Source organism: Rhinoraja longicauda, chromosome 10 (assembly GCF_053455715.1).
Source record: "Rhinoraja longicauda isolate Sanriku21f chromosome 10, sRhiLon1.1, whole genome shotgun sequence".
NCBI classification, from domain to species: Eukaryota; Metazoa; Chordata; class Chondrichthyes; order Rajiformes; family Arhynchobatidae; genus Rhinoraja; species Rhinoraja longicauda.
This window is the reverse complement of record NC_135962.1, coordinates 45,518,780-45,540,823: the sequence shown is the minus strand read 5'-3', so window position 1 is coordinate 45,540,823 and position 22,044 is coordinate 45,518,780. Positions and strand designations below refer to the sequence as shown.

Genomic DNA, 22,044 nt, shown 5'->3' with positions numbered 1-22,044 from the left:
AAGAATCCTCCATTCATATCCATTGTCCTTGATGGGTGGGCGTGAGGAAGAATGTTTGATCAAAACTTATTGACCCAATTCAGTTTCTCTGTCCATAATTCAGTTTCTCTGCCTATTGGCTGAACTGCTGAGCACTTCAATTATTTTCTGTTTATTTTAATAACTGGACGAACGGGTTTAACAGCTACACTAGTCTTTGCTCATGCACCAAGAGAGATTTACAGAAGGTACAAGATTCAAATAATGAAACCTGGTCAGAGTGAAATAAGAAACCAGTTTAAAAAAAATATTTCCGACTGTACAGCAAGTGAAGATGGACAAATTGATCAAGATTAAAGTACAGAATTAGCGATGTATCGCTATAGTGAAGTAAACATAAAGAGGAAATACTTTGGACTGAGCAATACTGAGGAAATTGACAATATTTTAAAACATCATGTATTTCCTTTCATAAAAATCGTGTCATAAGCCAATGTATTTCCACACATAAATTAGGTTTGAAAGTTAAATACCAAGATCTTTTACTACATGCTTAGTATCGTTTGGAAATAATTCAAATACTTCATACTTCTCATTTTAAGTATTAACTGAAATTTCTGGTACTGAAAAGTAAATGGAGCTTAATAATTTCTTTCATTTTCTCCTTGATCATTCTGCAATTTACCTGGTGAATAAAATGGCCTCTGTGCAGGTTTATCTTCTGTTCCATCCGTTTGTTCTTCTCCTTCATTTCATCGCTTTCCATTCGGAGTTGTGAAAGCTGGCTATTCATCATCTATTGAAGAGCAAAGATTTGTGAGAAATACAAAAGAACCTATAATGTAGTGAATACCATTTCCCACAGTGAAAATAAGCAAGTTGTCCCTGCATAATATTGAATTGATATCTGATAACCCACAGCTATCTCCTGGAAGCTGGGGATCAAGATGTTTATGGAGCCATGTAAAATAGCCAGCCTTCAAGCCTACAGTCATAACGTCATAAGTGATAGGAACAGAATTAGGCCATTCGGCCCATCAAGTGTACGCCATTCAATCATGGCTGATCTATCTCTCCCTTCTCACCCCATGCTCTGGCCTTCTCCCCATAACCCCTGACACCCGTACGATCAAGTCAGTGCAGAGCAACATACTAGTCAGAGCATTGCTGCTCTTGATACCATTTCATTCATTCAATCAAGAACTACACAATTGCAACAACATGGCTGATTGCACAAATGGATCCAAATATTAACACAGGTAAGCAGTATTTGCAATTCAGAAACAGTCTTTTCACCCAACAGGATTAGGCCGCTGAAGACAAACACAAAATGCTGGAGTAACTCAGCAGGATAGGCAGCATCTCTGGAGAGACGGAACATAGAACGATTGACGTTCCTTCTAATTATGCCTCCACTGCACTTAGCTTTCCATATGACCCACTTCCCACTTTCCTTACCCAAGCCATTCAATGATTTTGAAGGACTCTATCAGATCATCCTTCAATCTTCATTTTTCTACAGGAAAGAGGAACATCCTATTTTAAACATTTCCATTAGTTACAACTTCCCAGTTCTATTAAACGCTTTATTTCTCCCCCAGTCTAAAGAAGGGCCCCGGCCTGAAACACCACCTGTCCATTCCTCCCACAGATGCAGTTTAACCCACTGACCTCCTCCAGTACTTTATATATTGCTCAGGATTCCTGCATCTGCAGTTCCTTGTGTCTCCTTAAGTGTTTTCTAGCTTCCCCATGACTATAAGCTTTTGGTACAACGGTTCCTGGTTGTGGTAGATGGGGGAACAAGTTATCCAGGGAACGCTCCACTGGGTTTATCGGTGACCCCCTTATATCTATGGATCCTACTTTGGATGATCTTCTCTATCTGTTATATATGCCCAGCACGATCTGGACAACATTGGGGCTGTGGCTGAAAAGCAGAATATAACTTAGTCATTAGTCAGAAGGCAGTGGAGGCCAATTCTCTGAATGCATTCAAGAGAGAGCTAGATGGAGCTCTTAAGGATATCAGAGTCAGGGGGTATGGGGAGAAGGCAGGAACGGGGTACTTATTGAGAATGATCAGCCATGATCACATTGAATGGTGGTGCTGACTCGAAGGGCCGAATACCCTACTCCTGCACCTATTGTCTATTGTCACAGAGCTATAGAGCTCTTCAGTCAGGTAATGGGCCCTTCAGCCCAACTCACTTATGCCGACCAAGCTGCCTAACCGAGCTAGTCCATCTGTGCCTGGCCCATATCCCTCTAACCTTTCCTATCCGTGTAGCTGTTCAAGTGTCTTTTTAAATGCTGCAGTCGTATCCACCTCTACCACTTCCTCTGGCAGCGCATTCCCTATACGTATTAGGCTCTGTGAGAAAATGTTGCCTCTCAGGTCCCTTTTAAATCTTTCCTTTTCCATCTTAAACCTATGCCCTATATTTTTAGGCTGGTCTAGGCTGGGGAAAGGACTGTGGCTATTCACCCGATCTTTGCCACTCGTGATTTTATAAACCTCCACAAGGTTTGCCCAGCTTTCAGTGCTTGAAGGAAAAAAGACCCAGCCTATTCAGTCTCTCTGTACAACTCAAATCTTCCAGACCTGGTAATATTCTTGTATCCTTTCCAGTTTAATGACATTGTTCCTATAGCAGGGTGGCCAGAACGCTTCACATTGATGCCACATCAGCGCGAGACAATGGCTGAGAGGATTGAGTATTATTTAACTCTCTTGACAATCAATGGTGTTCAAATCACAAATTCTACACCATCAACCTCTTGATAAGAGTGTGGGTATCAATCTTAGATAAATACGTCACTGAACCGACCAAATGTATCAGGCAATTTTAACTGCATATTCCTATCCTGTAGAATCATCACATTAGGAGATTGAAGAAATTCAGCATGTCCCCAATGGTTCTTACAATCTTCTACAGATGTACCATTGAAAGCATACTGTCGGGTTGCACCACGGCTAGGTTTGGGAACAGCTCTGGCCAAGACTGCAAGAAATTGCATGGAAGTGTGGGTGTAGCCCAGTCCATCGCACAGACTAGACTTCCCACCATTGACTCCATCTAACATAGAAACATAGAAAATAGGTGCAGGAGTAGGCCATTCGGCCCTTCGAGCCTGCACCGCCATTCAATATGATCATGGCTGATCATCCAGCTCAGTAACCTGTACCTGCCTTCTCTGGATGTCTTGCGCTGTACAACAGCAACTCTACCGCTGTACCACCGCGCCACCCTACAACGCCACTGTGCTGCCCTACACAGCTGCTTTTGTTTCTAGATATTAAATGGCCCCAATTAGCTTTCCATTTCTTACATAAAGTGAATATTATGATATAATGGGATGAATAGAATACATCAACAAATCATTGGTCTCCCTTCATCATCATATGAGTGACGAAATTCCTGTGATGAGACATAAACTAGTTTCTAACAATCCAGGGAACACTTAATAAAAGGCATACAAGTTTTGAAGTATCATTTTCTTGATGCACAGCTTCCAAGTTGTGCTGTTGCTGCTCCAACTCATCCGACAACCTGGCCAGATTGGTTATCAACGTCTCGTTGGTGGACCGGTGCGTGACATATTTTTGAATGATACTTATCACCAGAGATTCTGCACCATAGTCCAAGTAGTCTGGAACATAAACACGATTAAACTATATACTGCAATCACCCATGGTAACTTTAAAAAGCAAACAAACCATTACAATAATTCCCAGTTTGTGCATCAAAGAGCCAATCACTCTTAAAGCAGGGTCTCGACCCATGACATAAGCTATCCATGTTCTCATAAATTCATAAATTTGTATGTTATAGGAGCAGAATTAGGCCATTCGGTCCTTCAAGTCTACCCCGCCATTCAATCGTGGCTGATCTATCTTTCACTCTCAACCACATTCTCCTGCCTTCTCTCAAAACCCCTGACACCCTTACTAATCAAGAACCTGACAATCGCCACCTTAATGACTTGGCCTCCACAGCCGTCTGTGGCTATGAATTCAACAGATTCACCAACCTCTGACTAAAATTCCTCGTCATCTCCTTTTTAAAGGTGCTTCCTTTTATTCTCCAGAGATGCTGCCTAACCTGCTGAGTCACTCCTGCACTTTGTGTACTTTTGTGCATTAATCAGCATCTGCAGTTCTTTGTTTCAATTCTTATGCAGATTCTGCCTGGTCTGCTTAGTACTTCCAACAGTTTTTGTTTTACTTGAAGGTGCTTCAGCAGGTAGTTATTTGTTCATGGAATTTCTTTAGTCACTGATATAAAATGCCTTAAACCAGATTTCTCATTGCTGAAACTGACAATCAACTTCTAGTATGTGTCCTTTTATGATAAGTAATTAAAAAATACTTTTAAAGACTTCCTGTTCAGTCAGTAATGACAATAGTGAATCTGTTGAATTCATTGCCACAGACGGCTGTGGAAGCCAAGTAATAGGAGTATTTATAAAGTGGAGAGTGACAGGTTCTTGTTTAGTAAGGGCGTGAAAGTTTACTGGGTAAAGGCAGGAAATGGGGTTGAGAGGGTGAAATACATCAGCCGTAATCGAATAGTGGAGCATACTGGATGGGCCGAATGGCCTAATTCTGCTTTCATGTCTCATGATCTTATGGTTATGGTGGTCTGTGATTTGCCAATGTCTCACCACAGACAGAACTCCAAAAGAACTTCAGGGTTCTGGACTTTATTATGAGAATGGAGTGGGGGGAAAAAAAAATCAGAAAGAAATAGAAACAGTGAACAAAGTCAATCAACCTATCTTCATTTTATTGTTAGCTCGGGCAAGGTAAGAAGTGGGATATGAAGGCATGATAAAATTTAACCTCAAACTTCACACTGTTCCAACACAGCAAAGACAAATCATAAACCTCAAATTACACAGTTAATGTAAATTCTTGTACGTTAAATAAGAAAGCACGGTTACTGTTTCATTTAAAAAAGATGGCATACAATACATTCCAGAATCTTTCCTACTTTTTCAAGAGTTGAAAACTTTATTTAAATTAATTTTGTTCACGATCATTTTTTTAAACTGTAAATCCTGTACTCACTTTCAGGCAAATTGTCAATAACCTCCATGAGGTAATCTTCATACACCTTATAATTTGACACCCTTTTCTGCAGTTTCTGTTGCCTGTGGATGGTTGGAAAAGTGATGAAGCATTTATTCAGAGAGAAAAAAATCAGTTGTGGAACATGGACTAACAGTACTATACATAATAAACTACTGATAATTCAAAATCTGAATTAAGGCCATCTAATTATCTAAAATCTAATTATTTGAATTAAGTAGACAATTTAAAAGTCAACTGTGTTCAAACGACTTTGTAACATAAATCACAAGATCGTAAAAGATATCGGAGTGCAGTGCAATAGCAGAATCAGGTACCGAAGAGAAATGTTACATATGAAAACAGAAATGGAGTCCAATTGAAAAGAAAACAACATGGTAGATGCATTTTGCTCCACGTATTGATATACTATTTATATCTGCACTAAATCATCCATAGTAGCAACAAGAGAAAGGCATGCACAGTGGAGTCCAGGAGAAAATATATTGAAGGTTCCACTCCAAACTGTACATCATCATGATTTGAAAATGTGTTGCATCGTCAGAGTTTAGAGTTTTGTTTTGAGTTACAGCGCGGAAACAAGCCCTTTCGGCCCACCAGCTCCGCGCCGACCAGCGATCCCTGCACATTAACACTACCCTATAACCACTAGGGACAATTTTTACATTTACCAAGCCAATTAACCTATGTACCTGTACGTCTTTGGAGTGTGGGAGGAAACCGAAGATCTCGGAGAAAACCCGCGCAGGTCACGGGGAGAACGTACAAACTCTGTACATACAGCACCCGTAGTCGGGATCCAACTCAGGTCTCTGGCGCTGCATTCACTGTAAGGCAGCAACTCTACCACTGCGTCACCGTGCCGGTCAAAATCTGATGCTTACCAACACTTGAAGATGAAGTAATTCAAGAAAGTGGTATTCAAGAGAGAGCTAGATAGAGCTCTTAAGGATAGCGGAGTCAGGGGGTATGGGGAGAAGGCAGGAACGGGGTACTGATTGAGAATGATCAGCCATGATCACATTGAATGGTGGTGCTGGCTCGAAGGGCCGATTGGCCCACTCTATTGACCACCACTTTCTCAATAGCAATTCAGGATTGGCAATAAGTGCCGGCTTGTAACATCAGCATCCCACAAGAAGGAATAAATGAAATGTGTTAACATTGTGGAAGTTTCTAACCAAGAGGTTGTTTGTGTTCATCATTTTCTAGTGTGTCAAACTCAAGCAGAAGAAAGTGAATTGAAGAAGTTTCAAGAAACATTGTGGGAATCGAGGTAAATTATGAATGGGAGAACTGTAACCAAGACTACTGCCTGATAAAGAAGGAATGCATAAGGCAACTCATGCTCAGCACAGAAACTATGGCTAAATTTGGGCAACTGACCCACCTACAGAATAATATAAGCATTAGCTAGGCATTACCAAAAATGGAGAAGGACTTTATGAAAGGAAGGTTAATACCATTGATATCTTCCTCAAATAACTTCCCCACAAATGAAGTTATATTGTAGATTTATTTTTAAATATTTTGTTGGTGTTTGGAAAATAATTACCTTTATACATTATATCTTCAAGTCTGATACCAGTGCACAATGTCGATGTATTCCAAACAGAACTGACCGAGTGTGGTAAAGCCTCACTGATGTGTGTGTTGACAGAAACCTTGATTTGCTTATCCTGCCTGTGGATTGTTAGTATTTCTCCATCGGTAGACACAAAATGCTGGAGAAACTCAGCTGGACAGGCAGCATCTCTGGAGATAAGGAATGGGTGAAGTTTCGGGTCGAGACCCTTCTTCAGACTCTTTCCTACACAGTATTTCTCCATAGCTGTGTTGTACCTGCTGTAGGTAGTTCACGTCTCAGACATGGTCAGTAACGCAGGACATGGTCAGTAACGCAGGACATTGCAGGCCATGAACTTCGAGCTGGTTTTCAGGTCTTGTTGCTCACGCAGTCAATGGCTGCCTCGGTCGCCTGGTAACGGTGCAAAGCTCCCGTATGCACATCTCTCCCCGCTTCCGCCAGGTTACCCAATGAGCTGGCGCCATGTGGCGGGCGCTTTGGTTGTGGGAGCAGAGAAAGCGAGCAGTACGAAGGTGGCATAAGTACCGGGCCCGTCCCTGGCATACCGCGTGTGAGGCCAGGGGCTCTGGGGCTCCCCAGCCTGTGAATTCCGCCCTTGTTTAACCGGTCCCCCTCTTCCCCGATGTCGCATTTAGGTCATGTTCATAGGTATTGAAGCAGAATTAGGCCAGTTGGCTCGTCAAGTCTACTCCGCCATTCAATCATGGCTGTTCTATCTCTCCCTCCTAACCTCATTCTCCTGTTTTCTCCCTATAACCCAGGCAGCATTTCTTCCCACCCAGCCTTATTTACCTGCCACACTCACATATAGCAGACAAACGGCAATAACAGATACCATCCCCCTCCACAGTCCATAACAGCAAGGGTTTATTGTGCTTGTGTATTCTCACTTGTATTTCTGAAGTAGTACCACTAGGTGGCAGAATAGTCAGCAGGAGCAGTCCCTGATAGAGTTCAAGTTCAAGTTTATTGTCATAGTATACAAGTACAATGAGAAATCTTGTTTGCAACACCGTCAATAGTACTTAGACTCAGCAGGTCAGGCATCGTCTTGGAGGAAAATGGATAGTCAATGTTTAGGATTGAGACCCATCTTTTAAAAGAAAAATTCTTCAAAGAGGTCATACCTTGAACATCCCACAGTGGAGCAATAAAAGGGAAGCAAAATGGAGGCAAGGAGAAAGTCTTCTTCAAAAGAAGGTGGCCGGCTGAGTTTCTCCAGCAACTCCTCTTCCCTCCCCCCACCCCCCCCCCCCCCCCCCCCAAATTAATTCCTGGGATGAGATAGATGGTTGTCCTATCATGAGCAGCTGAAGAAGATGAATCTGTTTTTTGGGGGGCAGTTTAGAAGAACGAGAGGTGATCTTACTGAAATATTAAGATCCTGAGGGGTTATGAAAGGGTAGTTGTTGGGATAATTCCAACATTGGCAAAGTGTCGACTGAGGAGGCATAGATACAACATAGGGTGATGATCATTTAACACTGAGGGGTATAGGAATTTCATCTTTTGATAATATGTTTTAGCAATTCAAGTGGTCTTCCAGATGCTTTTTAAATGTTGTGAGTGTATCTACTTCTACCACCTTCTCAGGCAGGACATTCTAGATTTCAGCCACCCTCTAGTTGAAAAGGTTCTTCCTCAGATCCCTTCCAAAGCTCTTACACCTTCCATTGTTGTTAAAGTCCACTGCCTATGGAGGCTAATCGCTACCTATCTAGTCTCTCAGTGCATCTCATAATCTTGATACCTGCATCGTCTCCTCTGTTCCAAACAAAACAATAGTAGCCTTATGTGTAGAAAGGAACTGCAGATGCTGGTTTTTACCGAAGTTAGACACAAAATGCTGGAGTAAATCAGCGGGTCAGGCAGCATCTCTGGAGAAAAAGGGTGGGTGATGTTTCGGTTCGGAAACCCTTCCACAGACTGCTTATGCAGTCTCTCCTCATAACTGAAACTCAGTACATTTAGAGAGATTTTTAAATATTAATCAAGAGACATAGGATTAATGCAGGAAAGTGGCACTGAGATTCAAGAATAGCCTCAGTCTTATTGAATGGCAAAGCAGGAATAAGTTTGAATAGCCTACTCCGGCTTCTAATCTTATGTTCAACAAAAATTGGAAAACTCAGATAAACTGTTCTCTCATCATTTCCCATTAACATGCCCTTCAACACCTGATTTGTCTTTTCTGTGGAAATATGTAGAAACAAAGAACTGCAGATGCTGGTTTATGCCAAAGATAGACACAAAGTGCTGGAGTCACTCAGCGGGTCAGGCAGCATCTCTGGAGATAAAGGATAGGTTAAGTTTCGGGTATGAAAAAGGGTCCAGACCCAACACGTCACCTTTCCTTTATCTCCAGAGATGCTGCCTGACCCGCTGAGTTACTCCAACACTTCGTATCTATCTTATGCCTAATCTGTGAGATGACTTTTGCTTACACCTCATTCCTGTCCACCCTCATCTCCATCCCCAACATTTCTGCTTTTAACCTGTAATCCCTCCACTCTTTCTCTCTCCCCGACTCCCAGTTCTGAGAAAAGAGCAAGTATTTTTTCTAACCACAGAGGCTGCTTGACTAGCTCAGTTCTTCCAGCATTTCTTTAGACTTTAGAGATACAGCGCGGTAACAGACTCTTCAGTCCACCAGCGATTACCCCATACACTAGCATTATCCGACACACTAGGGGCAATTCACTTTTTTTTTTACAAAAGCCAATCAACCTACAAACTTGTGTCTTTGGAGTGTTGGAGGGAACTAGAGAAAACCCACGAAGACACAGGGAGAACGTCCAAACTCCGTACAGACAGTACCCATTGTCAAGATTGAACCCGGGCCTCTGGTGCTGTAAGGCAGCAACTCTACTGCTGCGCCACCGTGCCACCCCACAGTTTCTGTTTTGCATCTGATGCAATTGTTTCACCTGACGGAGGCTAAGTACTTCTGGAAAAGGATTTACACACTCATGACAAAAAGATAAATGGTTCAAGGGGGAAAGAAATTCTCCATATTATTACATGATTTCAGGAAATACCAGGGTTAACCTTAAACCTTAAATTAATACCATTTAACCTCCTGATCATGACTTTAATTCCTCTCGCCGCTATAAATAATACCAACCCTCACATACATCACATGCCAATCAGGTCACTTTCATTATTCCAGCTAGCACAGCTTCTGCATTGTTCTAAGTGGAAGCAAACAACTGCATTGCTGAAATGAGCTGGGTCTGAATTTTTGTTCGACTTATTCAGGAGCAAAATGATAATTTCTGGTGCCATGTGCATTTTTGTACTTGACACACCTCCACTGTAGGAGCGGAGATATTTTTCCTTATAGATGGTAAAAATAAAAGAGATGAAGCTACTTGCTGGTGTGGTTGTGCTAATTTTCAATGTTGTGCTCACTGAATGAAAAGAAAACAGTGAAGAGACAATGGTATGCATCGCTCCATGTGATAGTTTTATGAGAAACTAGCACTTGGACCTAACCTAGATGGAGACCAGTGTTCTCAATGTGACCTCCCGTACATCTGTGACACTCGGTAATCACTTTCCCGAACACTTGTGCTCGGTCCATCAAGCCTCTGTATCTCCCAGTTGCTAACCATTTTGAACCCCCATCCCTATTCCTGTACTGACCCTTCTGTCCTGAGCCTCCTCCATTGCCAGAGTGAGGCCACACACCAACTGGAGGAACAGCACCCAATATTCCACCTGGATAGCTTACAACCCAACCGGTATGAACATTGAATTTTTCAATTTTACGTAACTAACCCACAACAGCCTCCTTCCCTCCCCCTCTCTCATAAGAACCTTCCCCCTCCCTACTTCCTTTTCCTTCTCCCCTCCACTGACACCTGGCTGACATCACACCGGTTTCTCCCCTCGCGCTCCCCTTTTACTTGTACCGTTCACAATGCATGCGCAATTTGCAACTATCCTCTCGGGCTCACACCTATCTCTTTATCTCTGGCCTATGTCTAACAATCTGCCCATCAAATAACCTCCTCGCCTGCATTCACCTATTGCTGCCCATGCTGTGACCTGCCCCACCTCTCTCCTAGCTTTCTTTCCTGCCCCCCCCCCCCCTTTATTTAGTCTGAATAAGGGTTCTACGAAACATAGCTTATTTATGTTCTCCGGAGATGCTGCCTGACCAGCTGAGTTACTCCAGCATTATGTGTCTATCTTTGGAGGCCAAGTTGGACAAATCCTGAAAGTGCGTTGTTGACTAGTTAAAAGCTACAAAAGCGTGTCACTGTACTACGGTACACGTGACAATAAAATAAACGAAAAGTAACTCAACTAAAACCAAAAAGAACCGTTCTTAGCTAATATTTTAGAGAATGCAAACATTACTTTCAGAAGATACACATACGGTTATGGTAGAAGTTGTAATATTATAAACAGTTTAAAAAAATATGAAATTTCAATATGATTTTAAAATCTGTAACATTTGGCAAAGTATACCTACATGAGGTACAATTAGCTTGGTACCGGACTGATAACAAGAAGTCAAACTATTGACCTGCAGGCACGAGTTCAAATCCCACCATGTAATCTGGGGAATTTGCTTTACACACAGATATAAGGCTAACAAGAAGCTGGTGTTTGAGTTTAAGTTAGCAGACTGACAAAAATTAGCATTTCATGCTGACTGCATTATGTTTATTTCCAGACTTCCTTCATTCATGCTATACATTCCCCAATCAACATCAATTGTCTTGGATAGACACAAAGTGCTGGAACAACTCCGCAGGTCAGGCAGCATCTCTGGAGAAAAGGAATAGGTGACGTTTCAGGTCGGAACCCTTCTTCAGATTCTGGAGCCTGATGGTTTCCAACCTGAAATGTCACCTGTTTCTTTTCTCTAAAGATGCTGCCTGACCCTCTGAGTTGTTCCAGCACTTTGTGTCTATCTTCGATATAAACCAGCATCTGCAGTTCCCCCCCTAAGCATCAATTGCCTTTTTGGAAATGACTAAGGGACAATCAGGCAAGCCATAGTTTTGTATCCCTGCATTCTTCATTCCTGAAAGACTGCGCAAGATAGAGAATCTTGAGGAGCTAAAGAAGATATTAAGTGGGAGCAATTAAACCATGCTTAGCGGACAGTAACATACAAATGTAAATTGTTAAAAAGCTGCTCAGGACTCGTATCAATAAAGAGCTGCAGCTGCCAGAGATGAACAATAAAAACAGAATATATTAGAAATACTCAGCGGCAGATAGAGAAAAAGGGTTAACGTTTTGTACAAATGAATCTTTCATTAGACTTCACATGTCGACTCTGTTTTTCTCTTTGCAGTTGCTACATGACCTGCTGAGCACTTACAAGGATTTTCTATTTTAACTCACCTCAAAAAGCGTACAATCAGGTGGCTGAGACTGGGAAAGGACTTTGGGGTATTATAATGGAGTCAAGACTGTGGAGTCATCTAATGGATAGGCAAATACTCTAACCAGAGATCTGAATCTCATTGAACACCGACATCATAATGAAAACCCACCCTACCACCAAAGCAATAGCGTTAAGGATGTACAAACTCCTCAATTTATGACCTTTCAAAATGCTATAATGCTGTTAATTCCATCGAGTGCGTCACTGATTTATAAGGATTTTTTTCACTGTAGCTAACAGTTCATCTATCGTGTACAGAAACATCCTGCAACAAAATACCCAGCCTTTTCAACTTGCAAAATTTTGCTTAATGATTCATTTTCCAGGAATGTGGCCCTTCCGTGAATCAAGGGACAGTTGTATGATGTGTTTCAGCGGGCAAGACATCTCTGCCCTTTACCTGGCTTTGATCACTTCAAATTGCCTCAGTAGATCTTGCAGCTCCCTCTGTTTCACCTGATTTTCTTTCACTTCCAACTGGTGCTTTTTAATGGCTCTGCATTTCTTTGCCTCATTTTCCTTGATAAATCTGTCAAACTTCATGACTCTTTCCTTATTCTGTTGGCAAAATGCAAAGAGTCCAAATTATTCATATGACTGATTTGCTTAAAATACGATCAAAACGTATACATAAATAAGTTTAAATGCAGCCCTGTGAATTGACTCCAACATCAGTACTTGAAAGCATGCATTCAAACAATTAAAATCTCTTCAATCGAAAGGTTGCAGTGATCCAATTTCAAACCGTACTGACGAGGCTAAAGAGTTTTCTGTGCAATAGACTGATTTGAAATATAAGAAAATAACTGCAGATGCTGGTACAAATCGATTTATTCACAAAATGCTGGAGTAACTCAGCAGGTCAGGCAGCATCTCGGGAGAGAAGGAATGGGTGACGTTTCGGGTCGAGACCCTTCTTAGTCTGAAGAAGGGTCTCGACCCGAAACGTCACCCATTCCTTCTCTCCCGAGATGCTGCCTGACCTGCTGAGTTACTCCAGCATTTTGTGAATAGACTGATTTGAAATGTAGGTTTCTCAATAGGCAGAAATCTCCATTTATTTTCTTTTTTTCTTACCGCCTGCTCTTTTCTTTCAAATTCTGCCCTCTTCTGGGTGATGGCTTCCATGCGTTGGAGGAACTCTTCCCTTTTATCTGCAAGTTCAGCATTAACCAGATCAACTTCCACCTCTTTCTTCAGCACTAAGGTGCTTTGAGGTGTTCTAAAGTCTTTCGCAAGGATCTCTGCAGCGGGCTGAAACAGATACAAAGTTCAGCAGTGAGGGCACTATCATGAGGAAAGAATTTTGGCCGATGGCCTCAATGACCCTTCAACAAATTACATTTGGAAAAAGGTGACACAGTGACGAAGCAGTAGAGTTGCTGCCTTACAGTGCCAGAGACCCGGGTTCGATCATGACTACAGGTGCTGCCTGTATGGAGTTTGTACGTTCTCCCTGTGACCCGTGTTGGTTTTCTTGGAGATCTTCGGTTCCTCCCACACTCCAAATTGGCTTGATATAAATGTAAATTGTCCCTAGTGTGTGCAGGACAGTGTTAGTGTACATGGATTGCTGGTCGGCGTGGACTCGGTAGGCCGAAGGGCCTGTTTCCATGCTCTATCTCTAAACTAAAACTAAATTTACCCCATCAATCTGTGTTGGAAACATTCCTCATTTCCTTTGGACCAGTTAATTCATATCTCTATTTAACTGAATGAATGCATGTACGGTAATATATTGGATCAAATACCACAGTGGTAGACAATGGCTTGGATTAATGATCCAAGGATGATTCGTAAGTCATAGGAGCAGAATCAGGTCATTCAGCCCATCGAGTTTAGTCCGCCATTCAATCATGGCTGATCTATCTTTCCCTCTAAACTCCATCCTCCTGCCTTCTCCCCGTAACCTTTGACACCCTTACAAATCGGGTATCTATCAACCTCACTATGTTCCAAATGGGGAATTTAAAGTAAATTAATTAAATAAATTTGGAATGAACGGCTTGTATCAGCAATGATAACCATAAAAATGCCAGACTGTAGTAACAACTCACATGAATCAGGTTTAGGTTTATTATTGTCAAGTGCACCGAAGTACAGTAAAAAGTTTTGTTTTGCATGCCATCCAATTAGATCAGATATACTATACGTAAATACAATTAAGTCAAACTCAAGTACTGTAAACCCTTGTTATAACGGACCATAAGGGGGGAGGGAATGGTGCCAGTTATTGCCGACTGACTGCTATAACCGAATAAGGTATTATCATTGTATGTAGTTGAAACAAGGAACTGCAGATGACGGCTAATACACAAAAGGACACAAACTGCTGGAGTTACTCAGTGGGTCAAGCGGCTCAGGCAGCATCTCTGGAGAAAATGGATTTTTAGATTGAGAGATACAGCGCAGAAACAGGCCCTTCAGCCCACCGGGTCCGCGCTGCCCAGCGATACCCGCACACTAACACTATCCTACACCCACTAGGGACAATTTTTACATTTGCCCAGCCAATTAACCTACATACCTGTACGTCTTTGGAGTGTGGGAGGAAACCGAAGATCTCGGGGAAAACCCACGCAGGTCACGGGGAGAACGTACAAACTCCGTACAGACAGCGCCCGTAGTCAGGATCGAACCTGAGTCTCTGGCGCTGCATTCGCTGTAAGGCAGCAACTCTACCGCTGCGCCGCCCTAGGTGAGGTGGGGAAGCTTCTTCAGACTAATTCAGTCTGCTGAGCTAGTCCAGCACTTTGTGCTGTTTCACCTTAAAACTAGGCCCTGATGCCACTCCACTGCCACGTCCTCCTTCTCCCCCCACTGTCACCGACTTCTTCCAAGGTGGAGTATGTTGGTAACTCCGGGGGAGGAGAAGGAGGTGGCAGTGGAGAGGTGTGGGTGTAGATGCAAGGGGCCCTACACGGGAGAGAGCAATGAATGATCTAGGAAGGGCAATGACTGAAGTGTCGCTGGGCAAGCCTTCTGGGACCAGCTGCCACTGTCTATTAGCTTTTGTGATTTATATCAATGACTTGGATGAGAGTGTAGAAGGCATTATTAGTAAGTTTGCAGTTTAGTTTAGAGATATAGCATGGAAACATCCGCCCACCGAGTCCATGCCGACCAACAATCACCTGTACACTAGTTCTATCCTACACACTAGGAACAATTTAGAAAAAACGAATTAACCTACAAACCTGTACGTCTTTGGACACTAGCAGTTGACACTAAAGTGGATAGTATATTAAAAAAAAGGTTAGTAAAAATTACAACAGGATCTTGATCTGTTGGGCAAGTGAGGTGAGGAATGGTGAAAGGAACTTAATGCAGATAAGTGCGAGATGTTGCAGTTTGAGAAGTCAAATCAGGACAGGACTATCACAGCGAATGGCAGAGCCCTGGGGTGTATTGTGGAGCAGAAGGATCGAGGAGTGCAGGTACATACTGTGGTTCCTTGAAAGTGGTGTCATCAGTAGTGACTTCATGGTAGGGATAAATGCCACTTCAACTCAATATCGGAACAGTATAACATGAAAGGAAAAGAAAAAGTACCTCTTTGATGATTGGAATATATTTAACATCTTCATCTTCATCTCTGAAAGAAATGAGTTGAATATGAATATTAAAAGCAGGTAGCAGATATTGGTGAAGATATTAACTTTCACTGCCTGTGGAGAACAGAGCAGCCGTTTATACATTTTCTTTGCATTAGGATGGATTTGAGGTTTTCACATCAGGCAGAGAACTCTTACCTTAACTGGATTTCTATTCTTATTGAGTGGAAATTTTGTAGAAGAAGCTATCCCGAGTCTATGTGAAAAGTTGTCAGTGCAAGAAACACCAATATCTGAGGACCAGCCCCCAATAGTTCTTAATTAGTTCAATTTTAATGAACTCACAAGAACAGAGAACTGGCGTTCTAGGTTCTGCATAAAGCAGAACACTTGTTCTGAACTTTTGTACTGGCACTTGGTGTATCTATCACGTTTCAATCTGTATGAAAACTAGACCCAGAGAGTTCCATTTTGTTGATAATTAAATATGTTGACCATGACTCAGTTTGAATACTTTTCCTTCCAAGTTTGGTGCAGGGTCAAATCCTTGTTCAGAGCACAAACGAAGGTTAATGGTGAGTACAGTACTAAAGGAATGCTTTAACATCAGGAACACCTTCAATTGAATGAACACTTCTTCTGCCTTCTGAAGCAAATGTTGAAAGTCCCAGAATGATATTCAATATGCAGGAGAGCGTTCTTTCTGAGAACCGTCAGTGAAACAGCTTATCTTGGTCATGACCACGCTGATGTTTGCAAGAGCATAGTGTGCAGATCTAGGCTGTAATTTTCCATACTGACACTCACGACAATATTGCACATGTACTTCACAGGCTGTTCTGGGAAATCCTGCAGTTATGAAAGGTGCCATGTAAATGCAGCCTTTTCTGTCCTGTTTATTCAACCACCTTTTTAGAATTTGCTACAGAAGCTCAGAGTCAGCAGGAAGCCAAACACAAAATTTGTCAACTGCCACCAAGACCATATGTGACTGAATGCTTCTTCAGACTACACTCTCTGGGATTGAAGCCAGAACAGAGTTCTTGTGCAGCCTCATTCAGATTTTGTTGTAATGCTTCGGAAAGGGTGCTCCAGATTTTTGCAAGACCCACATTTAGTTTAGTATAGTTGATAGTCATGCATACCAAGGTACAGTGAAAAGCTTTTTGTTGCATACTATTCAGTCAGTGGAAAGATTATAGATGATTACAATCAAGCCATCCACAATGTACAGATACATGATAAAGGGAATAACGTTCATTGCAAGATAAAGCCCAGTAAAGTCCGATCAGAGATAGTCCGAGGGTCTCCAATGAGATGGAGAGTAGCTCAGGACCGCTCTCAAGTTGTTGATGGAATGGTTCAGTTGCCTGATCGCAGCTGGGAAGAAACTGTCCCTGAATCTGGAGGTTACCTCTTGCTGGTGGGAGAGGTGAGAAATGGGAGCGACCGGGGCGAGATTTTTCCTTGATTAGGCTGGTGGCTTTGCCGAGGCAGCTTGGAGTGTAGATGGAATACTGCCTCATTGAGCATTATCTCTTCTGGAGGCTAATGGAGAATTTACATTTATAAATATCTTGAAAGAGTTGAATAGAGAAAATATTCCCTCTCTTTGGAGGAGACAAAGTGCTGTAGTAACTCAGTGGGTTCTGAAAGCATCTCTGGAGAGCATGGATAGGTGATGTTTTGGATTGGACCCGACCTGAAACGTCACCTATCCCTGTTCTCCAAAGATGCTGCCTGACATGGTGAATTATTCCAGCACTTTGTGTCCTTATGTGTAAGCCGGTACCTGCAGTTCCTTGTTTCTACCCTCTCATTGGTGTCAGTTATCAATTCAACATCACATTTCCGGTATCTACAAGGAATACGCCAGGGGTGTTCTGGAATGTTCTCCACTTCCCTGGATAAGTGCAGCTCCAGAAAATCTCCAGAAATCCAACACCCCATCCAGAACAAAGCAGCCATGGGATTGGCACCGCATCCGCCACAATAAACATTAATTCCCTCCACTAACAGTTGACAGACAGTACCTATACTGCAGGGTATGTGCCACCCAACAAACATGTGGTCATAACTCTCCCGACTACTCTGTGGGACCTCTCCAACCATCCCACCCGACCACCAGGCTATAATCACAACCACGCAATCACAATCATACTTTATTAGCCAAGTATGTTTTGCAACATGGTAGGAATGTCATTTGCCATACAGTCATAACAATAAAAAGCAACAGGACACACAAAATACATTTTAACATGAGCATCCACCACAGTGACTCCTCCACATTCCTCACTGTGATGGAAGGCGAAGAAAAAAGTTCAATCTCTCCCATCTTTGTCCAGTGGTCGGGGGCCTCCAACCTTCCGTTGATGGGGCGATCTTGACTCCCATAGCCGGCGGCGGGCCTCCCTCGTTGGGGCGATCAAGCTCCTGCATCAGGGGGGGATCTCAGCTCCCCTGCGCCGGGCGATCTACCCCGGGTCGGGGCTTGTTGAACGTCGTGCGGCTTGGAGATCCCGACTGTTCTTAACCCAAGACTGCGAGCTCCTTGATGTTAAAGTCCGCATTGGAGCATCGATCCAGGCAAGGAATCGCATGCTCAGACGGTAAGTCCACGCCCCGCAGGGTCTTAAAGTCAGTCCCAGGCAAGGCCTCCAGCTCCACGAAGTTAGGCCACAGAGCGACCGGAGATACGATCCGGAAAACAATTGCATCTCCGGCAAGGTAAGAGATTGAAAAACAGTTTCCCCACCCTCTCTACCTCCCCGCACAAAACAGACTAGAGAACATTAACACAAACTTAAAAAACCTACCAAAAATAACAAAATATGTACAAAAAGGACAGACAGTAGGTGAGGCAGCCATTGTGCAGCGCCCCCTTGTGGTATAGAAGGACAAGGCAGTGAGTGTACAGAAAGCCACCAATTGTAAGTTCTCTTCTTGGCCCAGACCTCCCTGACTTTGAAATATGTCACCTTTCCTTCTGCCACATTGGTCTAAATCCTGGAACTCCGACTCACAGCACTGCAGGAGAACCTTCAAAGAAAGGACCTTGATTAAACTTTCTCAAGTGTAACTGGGATGAGCTGTGGGTGCTGACCTTGCCAAAGATGTCCAAATCCCATAACTGAGTGATAAAGGAAAAGGGGTGATGAGAATGGTGAGGGATAATGCCTTTAAGTTAAATGATTTTGAAACGCAAAATGCTTTACCCCGGGGATATGTTAGAGGAAGAAAACTAATTTTAAAGGAAAGGAGACAAATATTTGTAAATGGGGAGGACACAGAACCACAGAGAGAAGACGAAACAATGGGTTTAGTATTGAAGACACAGGAAACTGCAGATGTTGGAATCTTGAGCAAAACACAAAGTGCTGGAGTAACTCAGCAGGTCAGGCAGCATCTGGATAGTGTGTAAGAATGAACTGTGGATGTTGGTTTAAACCGAAGATAGACACAAAATGCTGGAGTAACTCAGCGGGACAGGCAGCATCTCTGGAAAGAAGGAATGGGTGACGTTATGGGTCGAGACCCTTCTTCAGACCCGTTAGGGAAATGAGAGATATAGACAAGAGATAAAGAACGATGAATGAAAGATATGCAAAAAAGTAATTATGATAAAGGAAACAGGCCATTGTTAGTTGTTTGTAGGGTGAAAAGGAGAAGCTGGTGCGACTTGGGTGGGGAGGGATAGAGAGGGAATGCTGGGGCTACGTGAAGTGAGAGAAATCAATTTTCATATCACTGGGCTGTAAGCTGCCCAAGCGTAATACGAGATGCTGTTCCTCCAATTCGCGTTTAGCCTCACTCTGACAATGGAGCAGACTTATGACAGAAAGGTCTGTGTGGGAATGTGAAGGAGAATTATAGTGTCCAGCAACCGGGAGATCAGGTAGGTTCAGACAGATAGGCATCTGGATAGGCAACATTCTGCGTCGGGAAGTGTAGGAAGGAACTGCAGATGCTCGATTACATCGAAGATAGACACAAAATGTTGGAGTAACTCAGCAGGTCAGGCAGCATCTCTGCAGAAAAGGAATAGGTGACATTTCGGGTCAGAACCCTTCTTCGGACTCTGAGGAAGGGTTTTGATCCAAAATATCACCTATTCCTTTGCTCCAGAGATGCTGTCTGACCCACTGAGTTACTCCAGCATTTTGTGTCTATCTTCTATTCTTGGTCAGGACCCTTCTTCAAGCTCAAGAAGTCTGAATCCGAAACGTCACCGATCCATTCCCTCCACTGATGCTGCCTGACCTGCTGAATTATTCCAACACTTTGGCTTTAGTTTTGGACTGGTGTTATAGAAAGCTCACTAAAAAATGGCCTCCTTCTGTGCTGTAACATTTTGTTGTCTAACACAAATTTTCATCTTAAGTGGTTTACCTCTGTCCCTTGAGCATAAACTGGGGTTCCTAGGTCCACAATGCAGATATGAATGAGAGCCCAGTAATCTCTTTATTGGGCATCACTGTTGGAAATATTGTCAACACCTAGGCTAAACTTTGAAAAATTACACGACATACTTCAGATAGACACAGGGTAGTGAATCTGTGGAATTCATTGTCACAGATGGCTGTGGAGGCCAGGACGATGGATATTGGCGGAGGTTGGCAGATTCTTGATTAGAACGGGTGTCAGAGTTTATGGGGAGAAGGCAGGAGAATGGGGTTGAGAAGGAAAGATATGGCGATTGAATGGCGGGGTAAACTTGATGGGCCGAATGGCCTCATTCTGCCCCTAGAACTTATGAACTATGAACATGAAAATGCTGGAGTAACTCAGCGTATCAGGCAGCATCTCTGGAGACATAATTCAGAACAGCAACAACAGCCACAAAGAAAAGATTCAAACCATCCACCAATATTACCCACACCACTGTAAGTCAACACCAGAAGCAAGTGATTACAGAAACTGCAGCAACTTCTCCAAAAAAGGCAGTGTCTTTGGGTCCTGCAAAATACAGTGAGTGTTGTTGGATAATGATTCTTAAACTAGGCAGTCACTTGCAAAACATTATTTGGTCACATTACCTGATTGACAGGATTATTACCCAATTCCCCGGACTCTGCTCAACTACAAGGTTCTCACCAGGAACATCTTTAAACAAACTTTAAAACAAATGCTCTCTGCGAGCAAGGCTGGGCAGAACGAAGCACCACATTTCGGTCGACCCGAGGTGGCAGGAGCAACTGCTTTTACCTTCGGTCCCCCAGTTGAGTGACAAAGATATTTTTCATGGTGTTTCTGATGTTAAGCGGTTGGCGGCGAACTTCTGCCAAAAGGGAGAGTATGCTGGCGTCGTCGGCGCTCATCTTTCAGCTCTATTTGCAGCGCAGTTTCAAGGCAAAGTCTCTGAGAAGGGGAGGGGGAAAAAAGACCCCCGGCTGCGCTTGTGACTTCTCCAATGCTGAAATCCTTGCAAAAGCCGAGCCAGAAACTTTAAGCGGTCCGGCCCGGACCGTGCATTTTGCTTTAGGAAGCGTTGCTGCGAAACCCCCGGAGTCACAGAAACGGCACGGATAATGTAACAGCAGAGCCTGCCTGTATCATGTGATAGTGCTAGGATAAACACTACAACATCGCCATGGGAACCTCTCAAAGACTAGAGAGCCGCACAACAACATCCCTGAGCTCCATCTGCACACAAACACAATGGCAATCCAGCAGAACCCACCCTCCAGCCTTACCCCAACCCCTCACCAAGGCTAGCCTGAAGCTTTCCCCGTCCCACCTGAAGCTGCCATGAAATTGCAAAGAAATCAATTGCCCCTTGAATTCTCACCCTCCATTCCCATCAGGGCAACTGGAAAGAGTGTAATCAATTCCTCATCCGTAATTACCACCAAATGGAGTGCTCCCAAACACCATTGTTTGACCTAGAGCTTCCATTCCAGGAATTGGGCTCAAGGCTGTTGCAAGCAGCCCAGGACAAACATAGCATGACCACTGAAGAAGGGTCTCGACCCGAAATGTCACCCGTTCCTTCTTTCCAGAGATGCTGCCTGTCCCGCTGAGTTACTCCAGCATTTTGTGTCTATGGCCATTGAAAGAATGAGCTAATGAAGTATCTCACTGCCTCGGGAAGGCGGCACAGCAGGCAGGACTGATGATGGCTAACCAATGTCAGCAGTGTGAGGATGAATGGTGGGAGGTGATCGTCACCACGGAGTAACACAACCTGAGTCGGCAAGCATTGCATATCCCCATGTACAACACAGAGTTTCCAAACTTCCCAGGAACGTTCTGATTCTTTAAACATTAAAGACTATCTCCTGGCAGGAAGGAAAAAAACCACAAATAAAGAATTCCTGGACATCGCTTGGTTTATCTTGACTATTGTAAGTGGAACGTGGAAGAGTTGTTTAACTGGGCAGAATGTGCTACTGGAAGGTCATATGATGCATGAAGCGAAACA

General features: G+C 43.2%; 1 protein-coding gene across 3 annotated transcripts in view; it reads right to left on the bottom strand.

Moving 5' to 3' along the window:
* Positions 1-21,146, bottom strand: part of LOC144597434 (ubiquitin thioesterase OTUB2-like) — a 47,000-nt gene extending 25,854 nt beyond the window's left edge. For all 3 annotated transcript variants that reach the window (XM_078406807.1, XM_078406808.1, XM_078406809.1), the window contains exons 1-7: positions 20,829-21,146; positions 15,622-15,664; positions 13,147-13,323; positions 12,470-12,627; positions 5,054-5,136; positions 3,461-3,633; positions 665-775 (exon numbers count right to left, since the gene is read on the bottom strand). In XM_078406807.1, the coding sequence (XP_078262933.1) occupies positions 665-775; positions 3,461-3,633; positions 5,054-5,136; positions 12,470-12,627; positions 13,147-13,323; positions 15,622-15,664; positions 20,829-20,941 (858 nt within the window). In that variant the 5' untranslated portion in view covers positions 20,942-21,146. The remainder of the gene's footprint in view (positions 1-664; positions 776-3,460; positions 3,634-5,053; positions 5,137-12,469; positions 12,628-13,146; positions 13,324-15,621; positions 15,665-20,828) is intronic.
* Between the last annotated feature and the right edge of the window lie 898 nt (positions 21,147-22,044).